The sequence below is a fragment of the Neoarthrinium moseri genome (genome assembly GCF_022829205.1).
Source record: "Neoarthrinium moseri strain CBS 164.80 chromosome Unknown scaffold26_Wmoseri_CBS_16480, whole genome shotgun sequence".
In the NCBI taxonomy this organism is placed as follows: domain Eukaryota; kingdom Fungi; phylum Ascomycota; class Sordariomycetes; order Amphisphaeriales; family Apiosporaceae; genus Neoarthrinium; species Neoarthrinium moseri.
The window spans coordinates 7,822-29,345 of record NW_026055140.1 but is presented as its reverse complement, the minus strand read 5'-3'; the positions used below and the strand labels follow the sequence as shown (position 1 = coordinate 29,345).

The 21,524-nt window shown below is 55.1% G+C and overlaps 7 protein-coding genes across 7 annotated transcripts; 3 read left to right on the top strand and 4 right to left on the bottom strand.

Annotated features, from left to right (window-relative positions):
• Window positions 1-5,160: 5,160 nt before the first annotated feature.
• On the bottom strand, window positions 5,161-6,324 carry JN550_006990 (uncharacterized protein; the record flags this gene model as incomplete). The annotated part of the gene is made up of 1 exon (XM_049318791.1): window positions 5,161-6,324. The coding sequence occupies one exon, from the start codon at window positions 6,322-6,324 to the stop codon at window positions 5,161-5,163; it is 1,164 nt and encodes a 387-aa protein (XP_049170885.1).
• A 491-nt stretch (window positions 6,325-6,815) lies between these two features.
• JN550_006989 (uncharacterized protein) lies at window positions 6,816-7,982 on the top strand (the record flags this gene model as incomplete). Its single annotated transcript, XM_049318790.1, has 2 exons — window positions 6,816-6,852; window positions 6,925-7,982. 2 exons carry the CDS (start codon window positions 6,816-6,818, stop codon window positions 7,980-7,982), a joined length of 1,095 nt encoding a protein of 364 aa, XP_049170884.1.
• Window positions 7,983-8,104: 122 nt separating this feature from the next.
• JN550_006988 (uncharacterized protein) lies at window positions 8,105-8,512 on the bottom strand (the record flags this gene model as incomplete). The annotated part of the gene is made up of 2 exons (XM_049318789.1): window positions 8,105-8,368; window positions 8,438-8,512. The coding sequence occupies 2 exons, from the start codon at window positions 8,510-8,512 to the stop codon at window positions 8,105-8,107; spliced, it is 339 nt and encodes a 112-aa protein (XP_049170883.1).
• An 820-nt stretch (window positions 8,513-9,332) lies between these two features.
• Window positions 9,333-10,928, bottom strand: JN550_006987 (uncharacterized protein; the record flags this gene model as incomplete). The annotated part of the gene is made up of 1 exon (XM_049318788.1): window positions 9,333-10,928. The coding sequence occupies one exon, from the start codon at window positions 10,926-10,928 to the stop codon at window positions 9,333-9,335; it is 1,596 nt and encodes a 531-aa protein (XP_049170882.1).
• A 463-nt stretch (window positions 10,929-11,391) lies between these two features.
• Window positions 11,392-11,763, top strand: JN550_006986 (uncharacterized protein; the record flags this gene model as incomplete). The annotated part of the gene is made up of 1 exon (XM_049318787.1): window positions 11,392-11,763. The coding sequence occupies one exon, from the start codon at window positions 11,392-11,394 to the stop codon at window positions 11,761-11,763; it is 372 nt and encodes a 123-aa protein (XP_049170881.1).
• A 4,809-nt stretch (window positions 11,764-16,572) lies between these two features.
• JN550_006985 (uncharacterized protein) lies at window positions 16,573-18,061 on the top strand (the record flags this gene model as incomplete). Its single annotated transcript, XM_049318786.1, has 2 exons — window positions 16,573-16,640; window positions 16,708-18,061. The coding sequence occupies 2 exons, from the start codon at window positions 16,573-16,575 to the stop codon at window positions 18,059-18,061; spliced, it is 1,422 nt and encodes a 473-aa protein (XP_049170880.1).
• A 427-nt stretch (window positions 18,062-18,488) lies between these two features.
• On the bottom strand, window positions 18,489-20,910 carry JN550_006984 (uncharacterized protein; the record flags this gene model as incomplete). The annotated part of the gene is made up of 3 exons (XM_049318785.1): window positions 18,489-19,709; window positions 19,983-20,771; window positions 20,827-20,910. The coding sequence occupies 3 exons, from the start codon at window positions 20,908-20,910 to the stop codon at window positions 18,489-18,491; spliced, it is 2,094 nt and encodes a 697-aa protein (XP_049170879.1).
• Between the last annotated feature and the right edge of the window lie 614 nt (window positions 20,911-21,524).

The window sequence follows — 21,524 nt, the reverse complement described above, 5'->3', positions numbered from 1 at the left end:
GAAGGCAGGGTCATTCAGCTTTCATTAACAACACTAGTGAGGCGGGGAGGCCTTGTCAATCCCTTGGGAGACAGGCAGCACTCGGCTGAGTGTTCACCACGCCCGTCAGAAAGGCGTGGAAATAAATTGATCTTCACAGGACATGCACCTGCTGTGTTCGTGACCGGAAGACTGCACCAACTGGGCGGTGAGCAGTCGACGAACCAGGTTAGGCATGTCGATCTATCGCATGATGGATTCATTTGATTCATTTGGATGGTATTCAGGAGATTTCTCTTGGGTCATAGTTTCGTGCTACTGGATAGGGGTATCACGATGTGCATGTTTGACAGCCGGTTGAGAGGCCCTCCCAAGTTTGTATCCTACTGATGATAGGGGCGAGGGGGGAGCTATTGATTGACACAAAGCGCGAAGTCATTCGCGGAAGGTCGAAACATCATAGAGCTTTTAGCTTCCTCTGAAGTTCGTGATTGCCACGGGGTGCGTAGCCATGGTCGGGCGCGTCAACAATATCGTCGATGTCGTGCTCGTCCTCGTCAGGTCTCGAGGCAATGATTCGCATGACAATCTGAGCACGTTGGTGAAGAAACCTGAATTTCCTGAAGACCATCCTATCTCATTCCTGGGATTTTTTCTCTCTTCTGTGTCCAACTGATTAGGCGTGGCAATGACGATAGGCCACGGCCATGGGGTTACCTTCCCGAATAGTCGCGTCTTCCGCTTACCCTAGGCGAATTTCTTAAGATTCTTAGATAGGCAAGTTTCTATAAGCTTAATGGGAGTAGTGCAGCATCTTGACCGGAAAACCCTGGGCTTTCCCACACAGCGATCTGACATTATCCCCCGCGTTGGAAGGGTGCAAAACCACGTGCTATCCAGGATCTTGTTCACGTAGTAACCCGTCGTTAGAACTGGTGGCTGGCCACGCGGCGGTAACATCGAGATATCAGAATGGACACACATCTCTCTCTTGAATGGAGTAGTGCCCTGAGAAACCTTTGATTGCCCATGATTCACGCGGTATTCTCGTCATTCGCAGTGACTGAGGTGTGTGTGCTTTCGCACCCTTGCAAAACGTCCGCTCTAGGCGCTGATCTCTTCAACGACGCCTTCTTGACCATGCAACATCGGTTGTCAACAAGAAGTTACCAGTGATGGTTTGTCGTTCCGTAACCATGCCAGAACCGCTGACAAGAGTTGTCCCTAACCCGAGCATCTGCCTCTATGTAGGTATTATCTTACTACGTAATTGTCCACTCTTCATCCAAGTTTTGGCAAATTTCAGATTTCTAGCAAGGTGCTAGGAGTTCAAAAAAAAACACTAGAGAGGAGGTTTTGGCTCTCCTCCCCTTCTTTGCAATGATAAGGAACGTCATACGACGTTCCCCATGATGAACGAGATACACGTAAGAGGTCCTGGCAAAATGTTTTCATGTTGTCGTTGAGGGTTGGTCCTGTCCAGTGTTTACAGCCAAGAACTTTAATGAGACGTTCTTGGAAGTCCAAGAATCTATGGCCACTTGAAAATGCTATGGTTACCAACAATTTCACGTTCCCTATGAAGCACGCCTTCCGAAGACTGACCATTAGGAACCACAGCGTTACGTCCCATCCCAGGAGCATAACCAGAATGTACTGAACTGAGGCCAGCCACACACAACCAAGCAGTGAGGACTGTCATCACCGCCCGCTGAGGCTTCATGGGATATATGACGCTAGCCCGTACACATGCACACGACGATCATATCGATAAAACGGAGCCACGATTATCTCGACTATGTCCGATTACCTCCTGGCAAACCCTGAGCCGCCTTTCAGGGGCGATACACCTTCACTTCTGAGTCGCACCCCCCCGGCACGCAAAGTCTTGCCTGACAAGACTTGGTTGACTTGGCAGGCACCTTCAACGAAGTCCATTATACACGGCAGTTGTATTGATGCTGCATATTTCAGGGGCACGGTAGGCGGCAGTGAAGACTCTCCGGCCTCTCTGCTATTTTCGTCCTCGATCAGAGATCCGAATAGGATCGCAAGTCGCAGCACACGTATCTGCTGGTTCCTGTCTCTTGACATCGTAGCAGTGGTGATCATGTACGTATAGCAGATCACTACCATCTACAGAACGAAGAATACAAGGCACAAAGCCTCGTGCATAGTCTGGAACACCGACTATTACATTCCAGACTTTGTCGCTGCTCGAGTCGTATGACACCAGTATGTGTAGCACAAGCCTCATGGTAACGTGGGTTTCGCTTACAAGTTTGATTACTACACAACACGAATCAGAATCGACAAGCGCTGCCTCGGGTAGATACGGGGGGTAAGCGGCGGCGTTCTAAATTGCTTGGCATTGGCACCAATCCAGCGACGTCTGTAGCGCGGCTGAGTGGTGGGAGGGCTCCATTCAATAGGTGGTGCAGATCATTGCATACTGCATATGTATACCTTGACCAGGGTGTAAAACGGCCACCGCTTTGGACTCCCGCCCTGCTATTCATTTGACCGGCAACAGAAGGATGACCAGAGTGACAGCATTGTATGCTATTATTTTTAGATATGCGGGTGAAGTGTATACGGAATCTTGCTGATGAGGAGCAATGTCGGCACTTGGTGTTGTATCTCTACAGCCTCACCGTAGAGGCGCTTGAAGTTCCGCGCCGAAAGGAGCGGTATGATTGAATCCTTTGAAGACAATACCAAGACCGGATTGGAGTCCCAGAAGAACAACCAAAGAAAAACTCATTGCAATCTCCGGGGCGCTCGCGACGAGATCCGTACCATGGACTACGAAGAACACAAGAAGATATCTTACTAGTTCGAAAACTACGTGCACGCCTGGTGTGTGTGTTCTTGATGGCTCGCTTGTGTAGTTGTTTAATAGCGCCAGTCTATCAAAGCCGAATGGGACGCTAGAGAAGAGAAAAAGGGCTTCGCTTTTCTTTTTCTTACCTCGCGTGGAAGCGGCAGTGATATTTTACAACGCTTTAGTTAGATGCCAAGATTGATGTTCCAGAAATCTTTACTATGACCGTAACCGACATGCCGGCCGGTCTGGCGACCAGCCGAATAATTAAGGTACGCTACCATGCGGCATATTCGGATCTAAGTACCGATCAACGCATTTCTGAGACAGTTTTAAGGATTAGTGCTTGACTATGACAATAAAGTTGATGTCACTATCTTCTGATACACGATATAGTATACACTGAACCACACCTATTTGACCCTCACTCAACTCGTTTACCGGAAGGCGGTCCAATGGTGTGTCGTTCTGGTCCAATGCAGGAAGGCGGACCTCGGGATCTGGTTCAGTGCAATCTGAATCAGGCCTGGCCGAAACGCTTATACTAGTCACTCTGACGCAAGTATCAAGATATGTCCGATATGTTACATTTTTAACCCTCCACGAGCCTTTGCCAGAATGCTTCATATTACTTATTCAGACGCGGCCATCAAGGTAAGTCCGAATCCGGATCACTGCAATTTTACCCCCCACAAGCCCTACGCGGGATGCTCGAGCTTATACTTGTCTCGCGGACCCGGACTCGGGCAGCGAAATAAGTCCGAATCACTGCAATTTTAACCCATCACAACAAGCCTCGGTCACGATGCTTGAGGTCACGCCAGTCTCGCGGACTCGGAATCGGGCAGCGAAACACGTCGGGACCACTGCAAAACAAGCCCTAATCGGAGCGCTTGATACCAGCCGCTAAGCAGCTCGATCTCATCTAAGCCATCAAAACTCCAGGTGAATGATGTTTGCCCAGGAATAATAAGTTTTGATAGTTTCTTGAAAGAAAGAACAAACAAAATTATGATGTAGCACTCTGGTCGTTAGAGTCTGGTCAAGTGTCTCGTGGAAAAAGCCTTTCCTAGTTGTCTGGCTACGATTTATGTGAACCACTCCGCTTGCACGTCTGAACAATCGACTATTACCCAGTGCTATACTCGAACGAGAAGAGAGCTTTGCTGTCTATGACGACTCAATTTTCAGTGCTTGTCGATGGTATCCCAGCTCACTGGACTTTCCCCCAATTATCTTCGCTTTTCGCATCCTGTTCTCCGCGTCTGCGCTGAGGTGAGCAATTACCAAACATAGGTTCTTCACTGCAAATTTGACTCTCCCAAAGGGATTGCATATCTGATAATATTGCTGACAGTATCACTGCCGCAATACTGGACTTTAGTCGCACGAAGAGGGGACCAATTTTCATGATAGCTTGTTGAATTGCTAGACTAATACAAGCCTCACGATATCTTGATACATCCCACTGAACAGTTCTCACTTCGTGTTGTCTGCTCCTTGCCTATGCCGAGGTGGGCAGAGTCCAGAAATGGCCCGGCCCTGTAGCACTGCAATTTCAACCCTCTGCAAGCCCTTGGCATGCCCTCCGTCAGCTGGCTTTTCTTTGGGAGCATGCCAAAAGTCAGGCCTCCTCATCATCAGCGCACACGGCTTTCGTCCACTCCTCGAGCTACTGGGACCACGTACGGTCAAAAGCCAGCAACGAATGAGTCTGCGAGTAAGTCACCTCCAGAGAATAAGTGTACCACAGTGAATGCCTTTGCGATTCCAACTTCCGTAACGACTTGTGCAGCGCTGCCCGATCTTGTCTATATCAGCCGACCCTACCCCGCAAGCAGATGACGGCGTTCATTGGGTCACGAAAGTACGTTTTCACTGCAAATTTAGCCCTCCGCAAGCGCTTCGTGATATTGCCTGTAGAAGTCGCCACTAAAGAGTACTCTGCTGCCTCCCACGATGAACTGGCGAGTGATGCCGGTATTCCACACGGACGCCCGGGCAGATGTGGTATGAGTTCCCCATGCCTGCAACGACTCTGTTACTACGCCTGCCTCTTTGTCTGGGTAAGTCGCAGCATACAAGTAGAGCAACGTTGCCATGATACTCTCCGATGATGACGGCCTGCTCTGCCCAAGGCTGTTAAACACGATAATATTCCGTCGACCATTCCTCTTTGAAGAAGCCGTAGCCAACAGGTGGCCGTTCAAAATCAAATATGTTGCAGATTAGAATTGTTCGTTGTAACGTAAACATACTATCTTGCTTTCCAAAAAGGGGGGGTATCTAGTTCAAAGGTATAATGACAGAACGCCTTGGCCCGTGGTGAATGCAATGCCAACCCAAACACTCCAATGTCATGAGCTACCCGTTTTCCGGTCTTCATCTTGGGCGGCTTTCGTTGTCTGATCCTTAGGTTCACCAGCGAGGTCGCCATCCTGAGCCTCTTTCGCCGCCTGCTCCTCGGGTTTACCCCCAGCAGCCCCAGCAGCGAGCTCCAAGCCCAGGTCCTCCAGAAAGTCGTCAGCCATGCGCTTGCTGCGCTTCTCGGCGATGGCGCGGCGGCGGTCCTCGATCTCGCGGCGGCGGGCGTCGCGGTCGTGCTCGCGCCGGCGGCGGACCTGCTCCGTGTTCTGGCGCTCGGCCTCGAGGCCGCGCATGGCGGCGTCGCGCTCGGCGTGGTCGCGGCTGAAGTGGTAGAAGCCGACGCCCTTGGTGCGGATCTCGTGGTGGCCGTCGTAGTGCGTGGCCTCGGGCGGCGTGGGGCTGCGGTCGCGCTTGGCGGCCAGCGCCTGCATCTTGTCCCAGGTCGCGTCCTCCGGGTTGAAGGCGTGGCTCTGGATCGCGTCGCCGTAGATCAGCTTCTCGGGCGCCCGCGGCCGCGCGCTCATGGCGTCCAGCTCCTCGGCCCCGAGCTCGCGCCGCTGCTGCCGGCGGTGCAGCCGTGCCACGTCGGCCCGCGTGCCCCGGCGCGTGCGGCCGAACTCGTCCTTGTACTCGATGATCTCGTTGCCGCCTTCGTCATCGTCGTCCGAGTCGTTGTCGGCGCCGGAGCTGGAGTCGCCACCGGGGCCGCCGTCTGCCTCCGGGTGCGCGGCCGCCCACTTGGCATCGAAGTCGACCAGCGGGCCGGCCTCGCCGTCCTTGGGGACGTAGTCGCCGCGCTTCATGGCGGCGTACAGGCGGGCCTTCTCCTCCATGCGGCGCTTCGCGCGCTCAAAGTCCTTCTTGTCCTCGTCGGTGCCGCGGACATCCCTGACAAACAGCCTGGAGCCATCGTCGGCTTTGGCCTGCGGGGCGCCAGGTTTCCGCTTGGCCTTGACGGAGAAGATGTCATCTTTGTTCTTGGAGGGGCGGGCGCGGCCGCTGGACGCGGTGGCGGTGGAGGCAGAGGCGGACGAGGAGGGCGCGGCGAGCAGCGAGGTCAGCTGTGAGGTGAAGGCGAGGGAGCTGGACAGCGGGATCTCCTTCCGCTGCTTCTTTGCCGGCCGCTGCCCGTAGAGATTCGGGTCTTGCGGCATGGTTCTCTGCGTACTGGGCCGGGCTGTGGCCAGATGTGGTTTTGGGAATCGATGGCGGACGTCTGGAGGTGATTTGTTGCAGCCTGTCACTACGGGTTCATGTCTCGGATATATCCCTGCGTAGGAAGAAGATCGAGAGTCTAAGCACCACTGGCTACACGGCCGATGCCGCGAGGTTCGAATACAACGCTGGAGAGGTAGTCAAGTCAGACGTACACACAGTAACTTACGTACATGTAGCTCCCAGGGGTCCCAAGGCGGTTGGTTGGATCCTGCGTAGCCACAGCCGTGGGCCCCCACTAGAGCTCCAGGGCTGGCCCAGCTGGATTCGGTCCCTGGAACTGCCCCGCGATCGGCCGCTGGGCTGCAATTGGAGAGAAATTACCCCACGTCACAAAGCTGCCTTCGTCGCCCGTCGTCTTGTGCTGAACATTCCCCCAGGTCATTGCAGTAGGATCGATTCAAAGCAGACACGGGACCGAGAAACAAACATGTCGCCGACCAACCAGGTATACATTGCCATCATCGGTATGTCATAGGTCTACCCAACCCATTCCCCCCGTCTGGCCGGGACAGTCTCACTAAACAAACCCCATCCAGGCGCCGGAGGGGTGGGCAAATGCTTCCTCTCCCAGCTCCAGACCCTGGCGGCCCGACGACCATCGCCCAAGCTCAGCCTGTGCTACATCTCTACCAGCAAGAAGGCTCTCTTCAAGAATGACTACGCCCCGATCCCCACCGAGAACGCCCTGCAGGCGCTGGCCTCGTCGTCCACCGCACCCCTGGCCCTGCCCAAGGTCGTCGAGTTCCTGGCCGCCGCCCCCGCCAAGGTGGTCCTCGTCGACAACACCAGCTCCCAAGACGTGGCCGACGCCTACCCGGCCTTCCTGAGCCGCGGCATCAGCATCGTGACCCCCAACAAGAAGGCCTTCTCCGGGTCCTACCAGCTCTGGCAGGACATCTTCACGGCCTCGAGCACCTCGGGCGCCAAGGTCTACCACGAGTCCTCCGTCGGTGCCGGCCTGCCCGTCATCTCCACCCTCAAGGACCTAGTCGACACCGGCGACGAGGTCACCAAGATCGAGGGCGTCTTCAGCGGAACCATGTCCTTCCTCTTCAACTCCTTCGCTCCCCTCGAGGGCGAGGGCGGCAAGTGGTCGGCCGAGGTCAAGAAGGCCAAGGAGCTGGGCTACACGGAGCCCGACCCCCGCGATGACCTCAACGGTCTCGACGTCGCCAGGAAGCTGACCATCCTCGCCCGCTTGGCCGGCCTGCCCGTCGAGTCCCCCACCTCCTTCCCCGTCCAGAGCCTGATCCCCCAGCAGCTCGAGTCGGTGGCCACCGGTGACGAGTTCCTCCAGAAGCTGCCCGAGTTCGACTCGGAGATGGAGGGGACCAAGGCTGCGGCGCAGAATCAGGGCAAGGTGGTCAGGTTCGTGGGCAGCATCGACGTAGCTACCAAGGCTGTCAAGGTCGGGCTTGAGATGTTTGATCGGTCCCACCCCATTGCCGCGCTCAAGGGCAGCGACAACATCATCAGCTTCTACACTAAGCGATACGGCAGCAACCCGCTCATCATCCAGGGCGCCGGTGCCGGTGGCGACGTGACGGCCATGGGCGTGACGAGCGATCTCATCAAGGTCCTCGCCCAGATCTAGGTTGGATGACGGGGCAGGCAGGTCTCATGAAAAGGGGAAAAAAATAGAGGTATTGGGGTGTTCCGGAAAGTGGTATGAAAGCAATATTGTCATTTTATCTTGTCGTAGGTATAGATAGACAATCAACCGTCTACTTCCAAGTAGTACCCAGATCGCTTCCCGCCTGCCGCTGTGCTCGCCTTGGTCGAGACCGACGTCGAGTTCGAAGGCCGGCCGTCAGGGGGTGCTGGAGCGAGACTTGCGGACTCCCGGCTCTTTGACTTCGCGGTGCCGTGTTGTTGTGGGACATCCCGCGGCGGCGGTCGGTTGAGCCGCCAGACCCAGAGGCAGAGATCGAACACGATCAGGCCGAAGATGGGCAGCGCGAAGGCCAGGCTGACCAGTTTCTGAAAGGGAGGGGTCAGCGTTATTGTGTGCCATGCCCAGAACAGTATCGAGGCCGACAGTTCACCTACGAAGAAGAAGGCAGTCCAGCTGACCAGGCTCCAGACCTCGGGAGGGATGGGAATCACGCTCATATACCAAGCCATGGCCGCGAAACCCCCGTGCTCATAGTGCTGCTCTGGAGATGAGATGAGTGTGTCGGAGAGGGAGACAGAGCAGTAGGATGTTCTGTCAGGCGAAGGGAAACCGCAGTGACGCAACGCAAAGTCGAGGAGGTGCCGGACAGCCCGAGCGCGCGACGCGATCACTATCTGGCAGGGCGGGCTGTGGCCTTGATTGTCGATTAAAGTGGTTGCAGCCCCTGCAAGATGCAGTACTACTGTGGTAGGATAGCTGGAAAACTACTGTGGTACGGCGCTGATGGCCTACGGCGCAGCGGCTTTCCCTGGGTCCCCACAGGGGGGGCCTGGGTGCTTGCGTGGGTGGTACCTGAGCCAAGCCTCTTTGGGTCTTAGGCGGGCCCCGAGCCCTGGGTCGGGGTTATGCCCCTTACTCTTATGAAGGCCCAGGGGTTTTATGAAGAGTTATGCAGAGAAATAGGGGTAAGTTGCATGGCGTGATGTTTATATCTCGTCACTGCTTGCAGTCCGGGCAACCCATTTACGACGGGTAAGCTAGGCTCAGTTTGATCCAAGATAGATTTTGACATCCTCCTTGAATACTGTGACTGTTTGGGTGGGTATAGATCGCATTGGCAATGGATGCGGACACTATTTGCCACTGTCTGATTATGACCTGCAATCTCGACGTCGAAATTGCGTGTCATTGGAACTAACACCGAGTATACAAATATGAAGACTTTGCGCACTATATAGTCAATTTAACCATGTGGGTACCAGTGTGCTATCAATGTCCTGCCACACAGAACATATGCCACTACTCCCCTTCGCAAGACACTTGGCTGCGTTACGTCACAGACAGCACCGAGAAACAAAACTCGATGAAGTACATCATCTTTTCACAGGAGAACCCGATGAAGTCCACCATCTTTTCACAGGAGAACTCGATGGATTTCATCGTCGCATGCCACGAGAACTCAAAGAACTCTCTTACCCCTTGCCAGAGGCATCTGGTGGACCCTATTACCCCTTGCCATAGGGAAAGGGCGTTCTTTGAATTGAGGCCTCTGGGCTTCAGGCAATGCTCGCCGCATACGCGATGCAAGGCCCTGTGAGGTACTAGAACCTTCTTCATGTACCGATAGTAGTTTCGGCAGCCCCTCTGGCGACACCACAGGACGCCGTGAAACTCCTCATCCTCAGTGAGATTATACGAGTCTGGATCAAGGGCTTGGTACCAGGTCATCACCAGGTCATTTGGGTTCAGGCCGTTCGCAACCTCTATTCTGCGCCAGTATTCTACCTGCAGACACGGGCTCCCTTTGGCGCATGAGTCGATGATGATTCTCACCTGACCTTCACCGTTCGTTAGTCGTGTAGTATTGCGTAGCGTGCAGTGACCCCCAGGTTGTTTCTCCAGCGCCGTCACACATGCAGTGTTCTTTGAAGGTCCTAGGGCCACCAGCTTGAAATTGCGGCGAGATCGACATGTGAGGAAATCGATTTCCTCCGGTGGGGTAAGCTGCCAACTATGCGAGAGATGCTCTACGCCAGAGTAATCGAGACAGTTGCAGCGGTTTGGGTCGAAGCAACTCATCTCCGGAAGTTGCCCCAAGGGTGATTCGGGCGCGATGAACTCTGCGGCGCCCGCTCTAAGATTTTCCAACTGGCTGCGCATAAAGCTAGGGGTTGTCCGCTCGCCGCGTCCGGTGCTGGAAATGGGGAGGTGTCCCGTCCAGTCAAGCTCGAGATATATTCCTCCATTGGAGTACTCAGCGACGATAAACGTTGGGTATATTTGGTATTCAGCCTTACTGAAGCCAGCGCGGTGGTGTGCTGGTACGTGGCTTTCGTCCTTGCAGGATATATAGATCGTCCGACCGTTGGAGCCAGACTCAAACCTCCTCAGCCGTGACACGATTGAAGAAATTTCAGTCCAACTCATAGTCCTGTGATCGCACAGGCGCACAAGGCCCTCTCGGCCAATGCATATCCGAGTCTTGTTCGGAGCTTTTCGCTGAGATGCAGAAAACAGTCCAACTGGGTGGTCGACGCGACAGCCGGAGCAGTGCATATATGTCGAAGTAATCCTCTGCATCTTCTTGTCGAAAGACTGTTTCCCCCTTACGTCTTGGCACCCTGCACAGTATCCTTCCTCCCCGTTGATCAGGAGGTACGAGAGCTTGTCTTCTGCCGAAAATCCCGTGACGGGCTGCGACCAAGGAAGAAAATCGCTTGTATGTTTGGCGTTGAGGTCATGAGTAGCAATATACCGTGGCGAGGAGTACAGACGAAGGAATACTCGGCACGTCCGCCTCAAGCACTGAACGCCCAAACCATCGATATATGCCATGACCTTGATGAGAAGCTCTTCAGGAAGTCGACAGAGGGTGCTACAGTTCTGGTTGTGAAATGCGGCTGCGACCAAGGGATCCATCCGCATAATTTTAGCTGTAACTTTGGGATTGGTGAAGCATTGGCAGGGTCGCAAACCCATCCTCAGCGCCATCCATGGTGACGCGGCTTGCATCTTGCCGTGGCGTTCGAAACCACTTCGTAGTCTGCTGGCTGCCAGGAAATTGGCCAAGAGCCTGTAGTGCCTCGGTCGTTTATGAGGGCCTGACTGAATGTTGGCTCTGCGTGATACTGGAACAACAATTGTACGCATACCAAGGTTTGTCACAATAGATTCTTTGCATCGGCTATGGGATCAGCCTTCAAGTACTATGAACCAAGTCTTGATGGCTTAATAATATAGCGCAATATCGCCACAAAGTTTTTTTTTTTTTTTTTTTTGCTTGAAAACCCCCCTGAACAAAACCACCTCATAACCAGCCGAGCGCAAGTAATTCGCAATCTACTTTGCTGTGTCCGCGTCAAGCCCTGGCTCGCACGGGGCGAGATTCATGTTCATGTTCAGGGCGCGGCGACGATCGTTCATTTTGGCGTACTCCGCACGAGCAGCCTTCGAAAGAGAGGTTAGTGTTACCTGGGGAAAACTGGAAGGCATGCTCCGCGGCCTTGGTGGGACTGCCGGGAAGCTTGAACTCCTGGCGATGTTGCGTCATAATCGTCTGGAAGCAGGAAACCAAACGACAGACAGCCGCGGCGGCTTCCCTGTGACCTTCCAAGGGTTGGCGGAAGAGTCGGACGCCATTCGCCTCGGGGCCGGTGTCTATGTAACGATCGAACAGGTCCTCATTCACCCACGCAACAAGACGGACCAAGATCTTACTGTTGGCCTCAAGACGAGCAGGGAATTCGATCTGAAAAATTAGCAGCAAAACCCACGCGAAACCGTCACGAATGTCCTGGCTCGCAAATTTCCCTTTTGCTCAGTACCAAGCAGCATTTTGCAAAGTCGAGAGTCGCGAGTCGCATGTATGCTCAATACCTGGTGCAACGCATGAGAATAATGTTGCATATCATCGTCGAGAAGCAGCTATGACTAGAATGTGTGCCTGGAAGATGGAAATTGGTAGTATGTTCTTCACAGTTATGTTCACGAATCATTAAGTCATCATCCATGTGCGGGCGGCGAATCCTCGTATTGTGATAATAATAAAAGGCTCCAAAAAAACAAAAAAGAAAAAAAAAAAAGGCCAGGCGCCGCAGAGTTCTCTTGGTAGCTAAAAATATCTAGTCACCAAACCCCCCAACCTGTCATCGTCATCGTCGTCGTCCTAGTCCTCCTTCTCCTTCTCCTTCTCCGCCTCCAGGCGGGCCCACCCTAAGGCCGCCAGGTGAGCGACCCAGAAGATCGCCAGGCCGAGCCCCCCGCTGCAGACCACGAAAAAGGCGGCGGAGACGGCGACGACGGCGAAGTCGGCGGCCAAGGGGGAGACGGGGGCGGGGGCGGCGATGATGGTGGTGGTGATGGTGGCCGCGCAGGGCCCGGCTATCGTCGTCGTCGTCATCGTCGTCGTCGTCGTCGGTGGTGGTGGCGGTGCTGGTGCTGCTGCTGCTGGTCAGGGTTAGTACTTTGCGCGAGGAGCCAAAGGTTCAGGTTTGGGCGCAGTGCGAGAAATTCTCTTTTATTTCCAACACCATCTAGGTTCGTGACTTCCCATTGCAGCGCTCTGTGGCTGGCCTCAGGCGCTGACAGTTGGAAACCACAGTAGAGATACTAGAAGAAACAACCACTGGACAGGCTCGTTCGATTGTTTCGAAACTTCCCCCAGAGAAAGAGCGGAGCAGAGGTTAATAGGACATCCACTCGTTCATGGTGGAACCTGACCTCGTGGTTGGAGGCAATGATCAAACGAGGAATACGTGCATAGATACCTAGGTAATCTTTCTGCACTTTTTACCCTTGTGTTTCCTCGGTGCCTGAACACGGGCAGCTGGAGTGACATCTCCATTTCCCCATCGACGGGTATGGGAACGGCAGCAACTACTGTATTCACTTGCACTGACACGGCAGGGGTTTTGAGACTTTGACTGAGGTACTATCTGACAGTTTGATCGTAATCCTCGGCGAGAACCTCTAATACTGACGCCGTCCCCGTAATTTCTGTCAATGTGCTGGTGTGGAAGGGTGATTGCTCGGTGCGTAGTGCGGTTGGCAGATTGTGAAGGTATGGACAAGGACGAGGTGCCTTTGACCCAACTACCTTGCGACATCGTACGGTATGTTAGATGACAAAAGGATAGAGAGTGTGCATTGTGATGCTGTCAAGGTTGATGGTGTTAAGGTTGAAAGAATGGGAAACTCTAATGGTCACTCAAGCTCAGAACCAACCAGACCAACCCTCCTTAGAAAAGTTTGACATAGTGAACCGCTCATGAAATTCCTCACTCTCCCTCTTCCCCTTCGCCACCACCAGAGAGGCGATCTTTCACGTCAACTAATGGTCAACCCAGAGGAGCACCGCGGAGAGCAGCAAGCAGCCAGTACGCAGTCGAGACTGGTTAATCGTAAGTGGCAATGCCCACAATATGTTTTCGAGCAAAAGACCTGGGGAGATGGAAAGGGCGTACATACCTTCGTACACTTTGATCTAGAACAAATCGCAGCATTTGAGTGCTTGTAAAGAGTCGCCGTAGCAGAACGGTGTTGGCGAAGTCAATGCAGGCGTTGCTCAATAGAGAAATGAATTTTTCAGAAGATTGAAGATTTTATCAAAGAATCATGAAGTTTCAGACCATGGGATTGACTTTGCGCAAAGTACTAACCCTCACGACACAGCAAGCAGCATAGAAGGGGGAACACACCATTGATTCGGGCGCGACTGAGCTGTTGGAGCCACCATTATGTTGAACCGCCATATCGAACCACCACGTCGAGTGATCATGTCGAGTCATCTTGCTGGAGCCATCCTGCACGCGTGAATAATTCTGGATGAAGACCGGTCAAGCCAGGGTGGTCTTTGGTTGGGTTGGCTGAGGTGTGAAACTTTCTGATCTCCTGTTCCAAGCTGGTCAGAGTTGCTGTCTAGGGGGAACCTGTCATCAAGTGTTCATACCATATGACGCCATGGCTGACTCTACCATGTCCTTTTCAGAATAGACCATGGCTGGGAACGTGGCATGTACTGAGAGCACGCATTCTTCTCCATTAGCGTGGAAGGTCGGGTCGTGTTCTTGGTGTCAAAATGAGGCCGTGCCGAATTAATGAGAGATCTTTTGGCATCTTTGCCGCATAACCTTCGAAATGGCGACGACTATACCAAAGGTGCATACGGCAGTGATGTTGAGGTGTTCTTCAAGCAAGAATATGGAGAAGGGACGTGTGAAGGTAGTTTATCATGGGCAACTCAGTTGAAGAGAACTGGACGATGGTATGGCCTGAAATGTGTTAGACCAGATCAACATCAGTGGACTAGGTGGCCAACTTACAAGACGGGACCATCTTTATAGGTGCCGGAATTTCCATAGCTTCCAGGTCTGTTTCAGAGAGCTGATATTGGCACCTGTCTTGTGAAAGTTGTGGTCGCCTGGGGTTGGCCTACTGCGTGCCAGTTGCTGCTACAATGACTGCATCACGAAGAAATGAGATAGATTGCGCAGTGGCATCAGATATTCTCATGCCACACAGTTGAAATTGAATCCAGAGCGCGTGAAACGATTGCGAACACTGCTCGCAAGGAGACGATGGTGTAGATTGATGCGAGATGGACTCGAAGGAAAATGGAGGCACCCGTCTGCAACCTGAAGCAAAGTTGCATGGAGATATACCTAGGCAGGTGCCTAAGGTAGGTAGGGAACATTCAGCAAACCCTGCTTCGCCATCCATGAATGTGGGAAGAGCAACATAAAAGTGGGTTCTTGCCTAGCACAACTTGCAGGCACCGCTTGGGTGAGATTAGGTACTTACACAGGCAGGTACTCGTCGGTAGGTAGCAAAGTCTAGAGCGATCTACAATAAGGATTGCCGAGTTTTCTAGGTAGATGATCTGCTTAGATACTTTGGGCAGCTAGATACTAGGTACCTAGAATCCCTTTGATCGGAAAGCTCTAGTCAAGTTACTTCGAGTTCTCTACACAATATCTGACTAGATGCCGGGGTAGCTTTGGGACGCCTCTACCTGCAATGTATCTTGAGTGGTATTGCCTTGGCTAGATCTAGTTCTACGCAGCAGGAAGTTATGAACGTAGATAGGCAGGCTTTTTAATAACACACAATTCCGCCCCTCGCTATGACTTGAACCTGTTGTTCTTTGCGCGCAAAGTACCAACCTTCTGACCAGCAGCACCACCAGCACCAGCACCAACACCAACACCAACACTAACACCGACGACGACGACGACGAAGAAGATGGCTCACCGCCGCCATCATCACCTCCACCGTCACCACCACCATCACCACCACAGCCACGGACATCACCACCGGCACTGCCACCAGCACCAGCACCAGCACCGTCTGTGTGGCCCCGCCGGCCCGGGGCGTTTCTTGCTGACCTTCGCGGTCAGCGCTGTGGTCGCCGTGATGGCCATATTGGCTGGCCACATGTTGGCCTTGCGGGAGATTACCGCCAAGAGGGAGGAGAAGAAGAAGAAGAAAACCGACTAATTGCGGGGGGAGGGGGGGGTTCCTCTCGTTCTCTTTTTTGGGACGCCTCTGTCTTAATACAAATTCTCTACCCTCACATGAACGTCTTCGATTCTTTTGTGACACGGAAGATTATGCGCAATTGCCTGCTCATTGAACTCACTGTGTACCGGTGATGCTAAATCTAAATTTTACAAGACAGTGCCAGTCAGAATGATTGATGTTTGTTGTCGAATAACGAATTATAAACATAAGCATTATTAGAACATGAAATGTTTCCAGACCAAGATTGGACATGACGATATGGTCACCGGATGCTATCAGGAGGACTCGGAGTGTCTCCAGCAAGAGTCTTAAACATATGGTGAGCACTGGGCAATAAAGTATGGGGGATCTTCCTTCAAGTTGGCGTCTTGCAGTACGAATTCTGGTCTCGCCTTGACATCGATGTATAGGACATAAGCAAAGGCCAACCTAAGTCTACTCAGGATACGATTCATAAGCATGTTGCAATTATACTTGGTGCTTATTTCTTCAATTCATATTGAAATTGATCAATTAGTCTGCTCAGAAGTTCCCGCAACATTGCTATGTGAAATCTAAAGGCATTGTCATGGCAGTTGCTGGCTGGCCGGCTTTGGTCTATCCAGGTGAGGTCAATTGGGGTGGATCGCCTCACGCGGCAACTTGCCGGCCGGCGAATCCTGCCGGAGCTCACCGCCCAAATTGTCGAGAACGAGACAGGGGTATCTTGCAGAGACGGCATTGTCATCGCCGAGGCGGACAACACCGCTGTCGCTGCTTGCCAGTGGGATTCAGAACAGTTATTGATATGTCTTTGTGAGGCGCATGTATTGTGGCCGTATATTCCGCGATCATCCCATCATTCAGACCCCGGCAGTGGTCTTTACGTAACCGCTCTGGACCCCCTTACCCCTGTATCGATCGTGCCTCTTATAAACACGGCTCTGTCGCATCCTCAGAGGTGAACAGAGCGGCCAATTGAAATCGCAACCGTCGCAATTCGACCCCAAGCTCTGCGCAGTCACAATCTGTAACTTCATTTAGACCGGCCGAAGCTCCAACTCGCGGCACAATGGCATCTCCATGGGCCAATGTGCCCAGCCACGAGCAATGCTTCGTTATGGTGACAGGGGCGAACAGGTACCCAACCCGACCTTGCCCTTTAGGGGGCACATGAACCTGAACCGAGGACTGACTGCTCCCTCAGTGGCGTAGGATTGGCCATATGCCAGCGTTTGATGGACGACTTCCTGGCGACGCGCTCGCTCTCCTCCCACCTCATCCTCATCCCGACGACCCGAAGCGCCAAGAAGTCCTGCGAGACCATCGAGAGCCTGCGAGCCTATCTCACCAAGTCGGCCAAGTCGAAGAAGCTCGCGAACCGCTCCGGCGACGGATACTACCCGCACTGGGTCACGGACCGGGTTCACATCTTGTCTGCCGAGCTGGACCTCTGCAAGCTTCCCTCCATATACTCGGCGGCCGCCAAGCTCCTGAACGGCGAGCTTCGAGACCCCACGGGGGTGATTGCGGGTGGAAACCCCCTTTCGATACCATGGCTAGATGCCGTCGTCTGCAATGCCGGCTACGGCGGGTGGTCAGGGCTGGACTGGCTCGGGGTTGCGAGCCAGGTCTTCAGCGTGGGCGTTATGCAGTCGTTCACGTTTCCCTCGTTCAAGGTGGCACTGCCCAGTAGCATTCTTCGACCTCAAGAAGTCGGCGGAGAAAAGGCGCAGGAATCGCAGCCGGAAATGGGGGAGGTGTTCACAGCGAATACTTTTGGCCACTATATTCTAGTGCATCAACTGATCCCTCTCATGTCCCGTGCGAGCACACCAGCCAGGGTCATCTGGACGTCGACCGTGGATGCGGAGGAACACCATCTCGATCTCGACGACTTGCAGGGTCTGCGGTCCCGAGCCGCCTATGAGAGCAGCAAGCGCCTCACGGACATGATCAGCCTCTCCAGCAGCCTGCCCAGCGTGCAAAAGGTCTCGTCGTCGTATTTCTCCTCGCCCTCGGGGGGTTCTAAACCACGCTTCTATCTGACACACCCTGGAGTCGTCTGCACGCCGCTCTTCCCTCTGAACGCCTTCCTCTACTTCTGGTACTACCTGGCCATGTACGTCTGCCGGTTCCTGGGATCGCCCTGGCACACGGTCGAGACGTACGTCGCCGCCTGCTCGGCCGTGTGGCTGGCCCTGGCGCCGCAGGACGAGCTCGAGGCCGAGAACGCCGAGCGCGTGAAGTGGGGCTCGGCCTGCGACCGGTTCGGCAACGACGGCCCCAAGAAGAGTGAGGTCGAGGGATGGGGCTGGGAGGGTAAGATCGAGGACGCCGAAGCCATACGGCAGGACCCCAGCGAGGGCATCCGCAGGAAGCTGGTGGGCCGCAAGTGGGACGCCGTCGAGCTGACCCAGGAGAAGAGATACAAGTTCGAGGAGGACGCCGTGGTCTGCTGGCGCCGGCTCGAGGAGCTGAGGACGCAGTGGGAAGATATCCTGGGGAGGGGCACCTACGAAGGCAGCGAGGCGAAGACAGCGGGGAAGCGGGAGGCTTAGAGAGTGCCATCCTCGGCGACTTCGGGTCTTGAGAGACTGGCCGAAGCGTTTCAGAGAGAGGGCCTCTCTTAAGTGCGCGAAGTCGCATGAGCCCTTTCAACATCAGTCTTCTACTCGGCCTGCCTGCATCAAGTGACAACGCGGCTACGTTCAGTCGTAGGATGCCAAGGACTGCATGCACGTCCAAGGGACATTGATACAGTAATGCAGTAATATATAATGACAATCATGATTGCCTAACACGTATAAACAATTCTAAACCCAGTATGTTCCATGCCTTTGATCATCAAGTCTGCGAGTTCTCCGCTTTTGCCAAAACGAAACATCCCAGATTTCCCAATTCCACTCATCACACAAAAAAACACTACGCTACGTGCAACGCTGCCAAAAAAAACCCTGCAAAATTCAGAAAAAGACACCACCGCGCTCACGCCTCGGAGGCGCGCTGCAGGACCCGGTTGTCGCTCTCGACACGCCTCAGCTTGACGCGGTCGGCGCGGCCGAACAGGCCCAGGCACAGGGGCAGCGGGACGACGGCGAGGGCGATGACGGCCTGGAAGACGAGGGCGCGGTCGAGGTTGGCGGGGGGGTCGGCGTCGGCGGGGGCCTTGAGGGCGTCGCTGATGAGGATGAAGGTGGCGCCGAGCAGCTGGCCGAGCGACCAGGCGGCGGTGCTGGTGACCTCGGGCGAGCACGGGTGGCTCAGCTCGATCAGGTACTCGAGGGCCACGGGCACGAGGCTGAAGGAGGCGGCGCCCAGCACGGCCAGCACCACGTACGGCCCCGCCATGACGCGCGTCGCCGGCATCCACACGAAGGCCAGGTAGCACAGGCCGATCAGCGGGATGGCCGTCTTGATGGCCAACAGGAAGGCCTTGGTGCGGTCGAGGATGGGGCTGGTGATGGCGGCGGCCACGAGCCCGACGACGATCAGCACGGCGCCCGCGATGCCGGCGTCGTCCGAGGAGAAGCCGTACGGCATCATCATCTGGTTCAGCAGCGACGAGATGGAGTTGAAGAGGCCGACGTAGATGCCGTACGGGAGCAGGATGAGCCAGAACTCGAGGTTGCGGCCGAGGCGGCGCACCGAGGCCAGCAGGGGCTCCTTGGGGGTCTCGCACGAGGGCGCGGGCGGGGTGGGCGGCGCCGCGGGCACGAAGAAGGACGGGATGCAGATGACGGTGGCGATGACGCTGACGTACAGGACCATGCTGCTGACGTCGCTGGGCTGGGTGACCATGAAGGGCACGACGAGCTGGCCGAGGGCGGCGCCGAGCGGGTTGGCCAGGCTCATGAGGGCCGTGGTGCCGACGCGGCCGCGCGACGTGAACCACAGGTCCGAGTAGCGCGTGGGCCCGCTGAGCACGAAGGACTGCGCGGCGCCGATGAGGACCTGGCCGAACATGACGACGCCAAAGGTGCCGCCCGCGCTGTCGTGCGAGCCGGCGTAGCGCACCCAGTTGCCCACGAGCAGCAGCGCCGCCGCCGTCACGATGGACGGCTTGACCCCCCAGTGCAGCATGTACACGGTCAGGGGGCTGATGACGACGAAGACGAAGAGGAAGCCCGTCGACAGCCAGTTGATGGTTGACTCGCTCTCCCCGTAGTAGGCAGCTGCATGTTGCGAGACGGGCGAGAATGTGAGCCACTAGATTCAGAGGTTTTTTGTCAGCAGATTGTTCCCGAGAAGGATATATCCAGACGCAGTTGTACTATCGTCCGGCCGATATGATGCAACCAAAGGCACGAGGCTGTGTCCTGCCAGCGTCGTACGAAGCACGATTCTGCCTGCATAGCTGCGAGCCCCTGAGATCCAACCACCCAAGCAGACATCTCATTCGCAAAAGTGAAATAGCAGTGCAGCAGCTGCATGCTGCTTGCTGCATACTGCAACATCGAATAAAAAAAGGTGACCACTCACATCCCAACTGACAATAACGTTCATCAGCGTCAACGCCACCAGCCCGAACCACCTCCTCTTATACACACGATACGGCGCGCCGGCGCCGTGCCGCTCGATGATGCTACCACCCTCGACGGTGCCGTCATCATCGTCCCCGTCGACGCCCAGCGCATTCGCCGTGTCCTGGCGCTTCAGGTCGTCGTCGCCCTTGGCCTTCTTGATGCCGTCCACGTCGTCGTCGTACCCGGCGCCGGCGCCGTTGCCGTTGCGGCGGCTGCTGCTCATCACGTCCAGCGCGTAGCCCTGCTGCTTCTTGTCGTCGCCGTTGGGAGAATCCAGCGCCTCGTAGGGCCCCGTCGGCTGCGCGGCGCGTGTGCTGGCGTCCCTGTCGGACGAGTGCTCGCGGCTGCGCGGAGCCATTCGGCCAGGGTCTCTTTTTTTCTCTCTCTCAATTGAGCCGGCGGCCGGGCTCCAGGCAATGCAGCGCAGCAGAAAGCAGTAACTAGCACAGGCCGGTCGTCCCCTTTTCAACTCTAAAAAAGGGTCGTCGAGTCTATCCGCCCAGCGTTGGGCGTTTGGGGGAAGAAGTGGACGGCGCTTGGCTAAAGTTAGTGCACGGGGCGGCGGCGGCGGAGGATTGCCCAGAGATCTGGGGAAACCGGCCGAGTGGAGGAGCAGTGCAAAGGGGCCCGCGGAACCCTGGGCTTGCGCGTCGGTTGTCTGGGAGGAGATGGCGCTAACTCGCGGGCTCGGCGCGATGTCCAGCTTTCCGAGGACACACGACACTGCGCTACTGTACACCGTTATCTGCGTTTCGTGCAAATGCGCGATGTGGTCGAGGGAGCGGCTAGATATTTAGTACCAGTACGGTGTAGAGTGGAAAGGGAGGAGAGAGATCGTCCAGGGTGTGTCCTCCAGACCACATCCTGGTGGCTTCTTGCTTCATCTCGTCGTTGGTGCGTGCAATAACTCGAATGGTCACTTGTTCCCCCCCTCTCCAGGGTCTGGTCCTGTGGTGGTCCTTATTCGACCCCGAAACTGGCTAGATGCCGGAAATGGGAATGGCGCGTTGCCTCAGTGCAACCCCTTGCTCCCCTGCGACCTGCAAGAGCGTGCCCATAATGTGCTGATAGTCAGGGTCGGTTAGTTTAGCGATAGGCGACCCCTCGCATCTAATACCATGTGAAGGTCAATTAGTTAGGTAAGTTCCTCCTAGTCTACCTAATGGGCTGACTGCCACAGTGGGTTTTGCTGCGCCCTTGGTTGGCGATGGACATCGGCCGATACACGCAGCCAGCGAGCGGCACTCGACAATAGGATTAGCCAGGTGCACAAGAGTCTGATCAGTTCTAGTACGCTGCCGTAAGAGCTCTTTGGGGGGTTGAGACGACTCGTCGCGAAGCCCGGACCTTGCCAGACGGGCCCAACGAAGGGAACGCATAAACACGGAGGTCAAGCAGCAGTATCACCCAGGGTCCCCGAATCTGGTTCGGCAAGCCGACTTGCAGTGCGTCCGTCCGGCGGTTCCATTCCAGGGTCGTGATTGGCCGGCTAAAATAC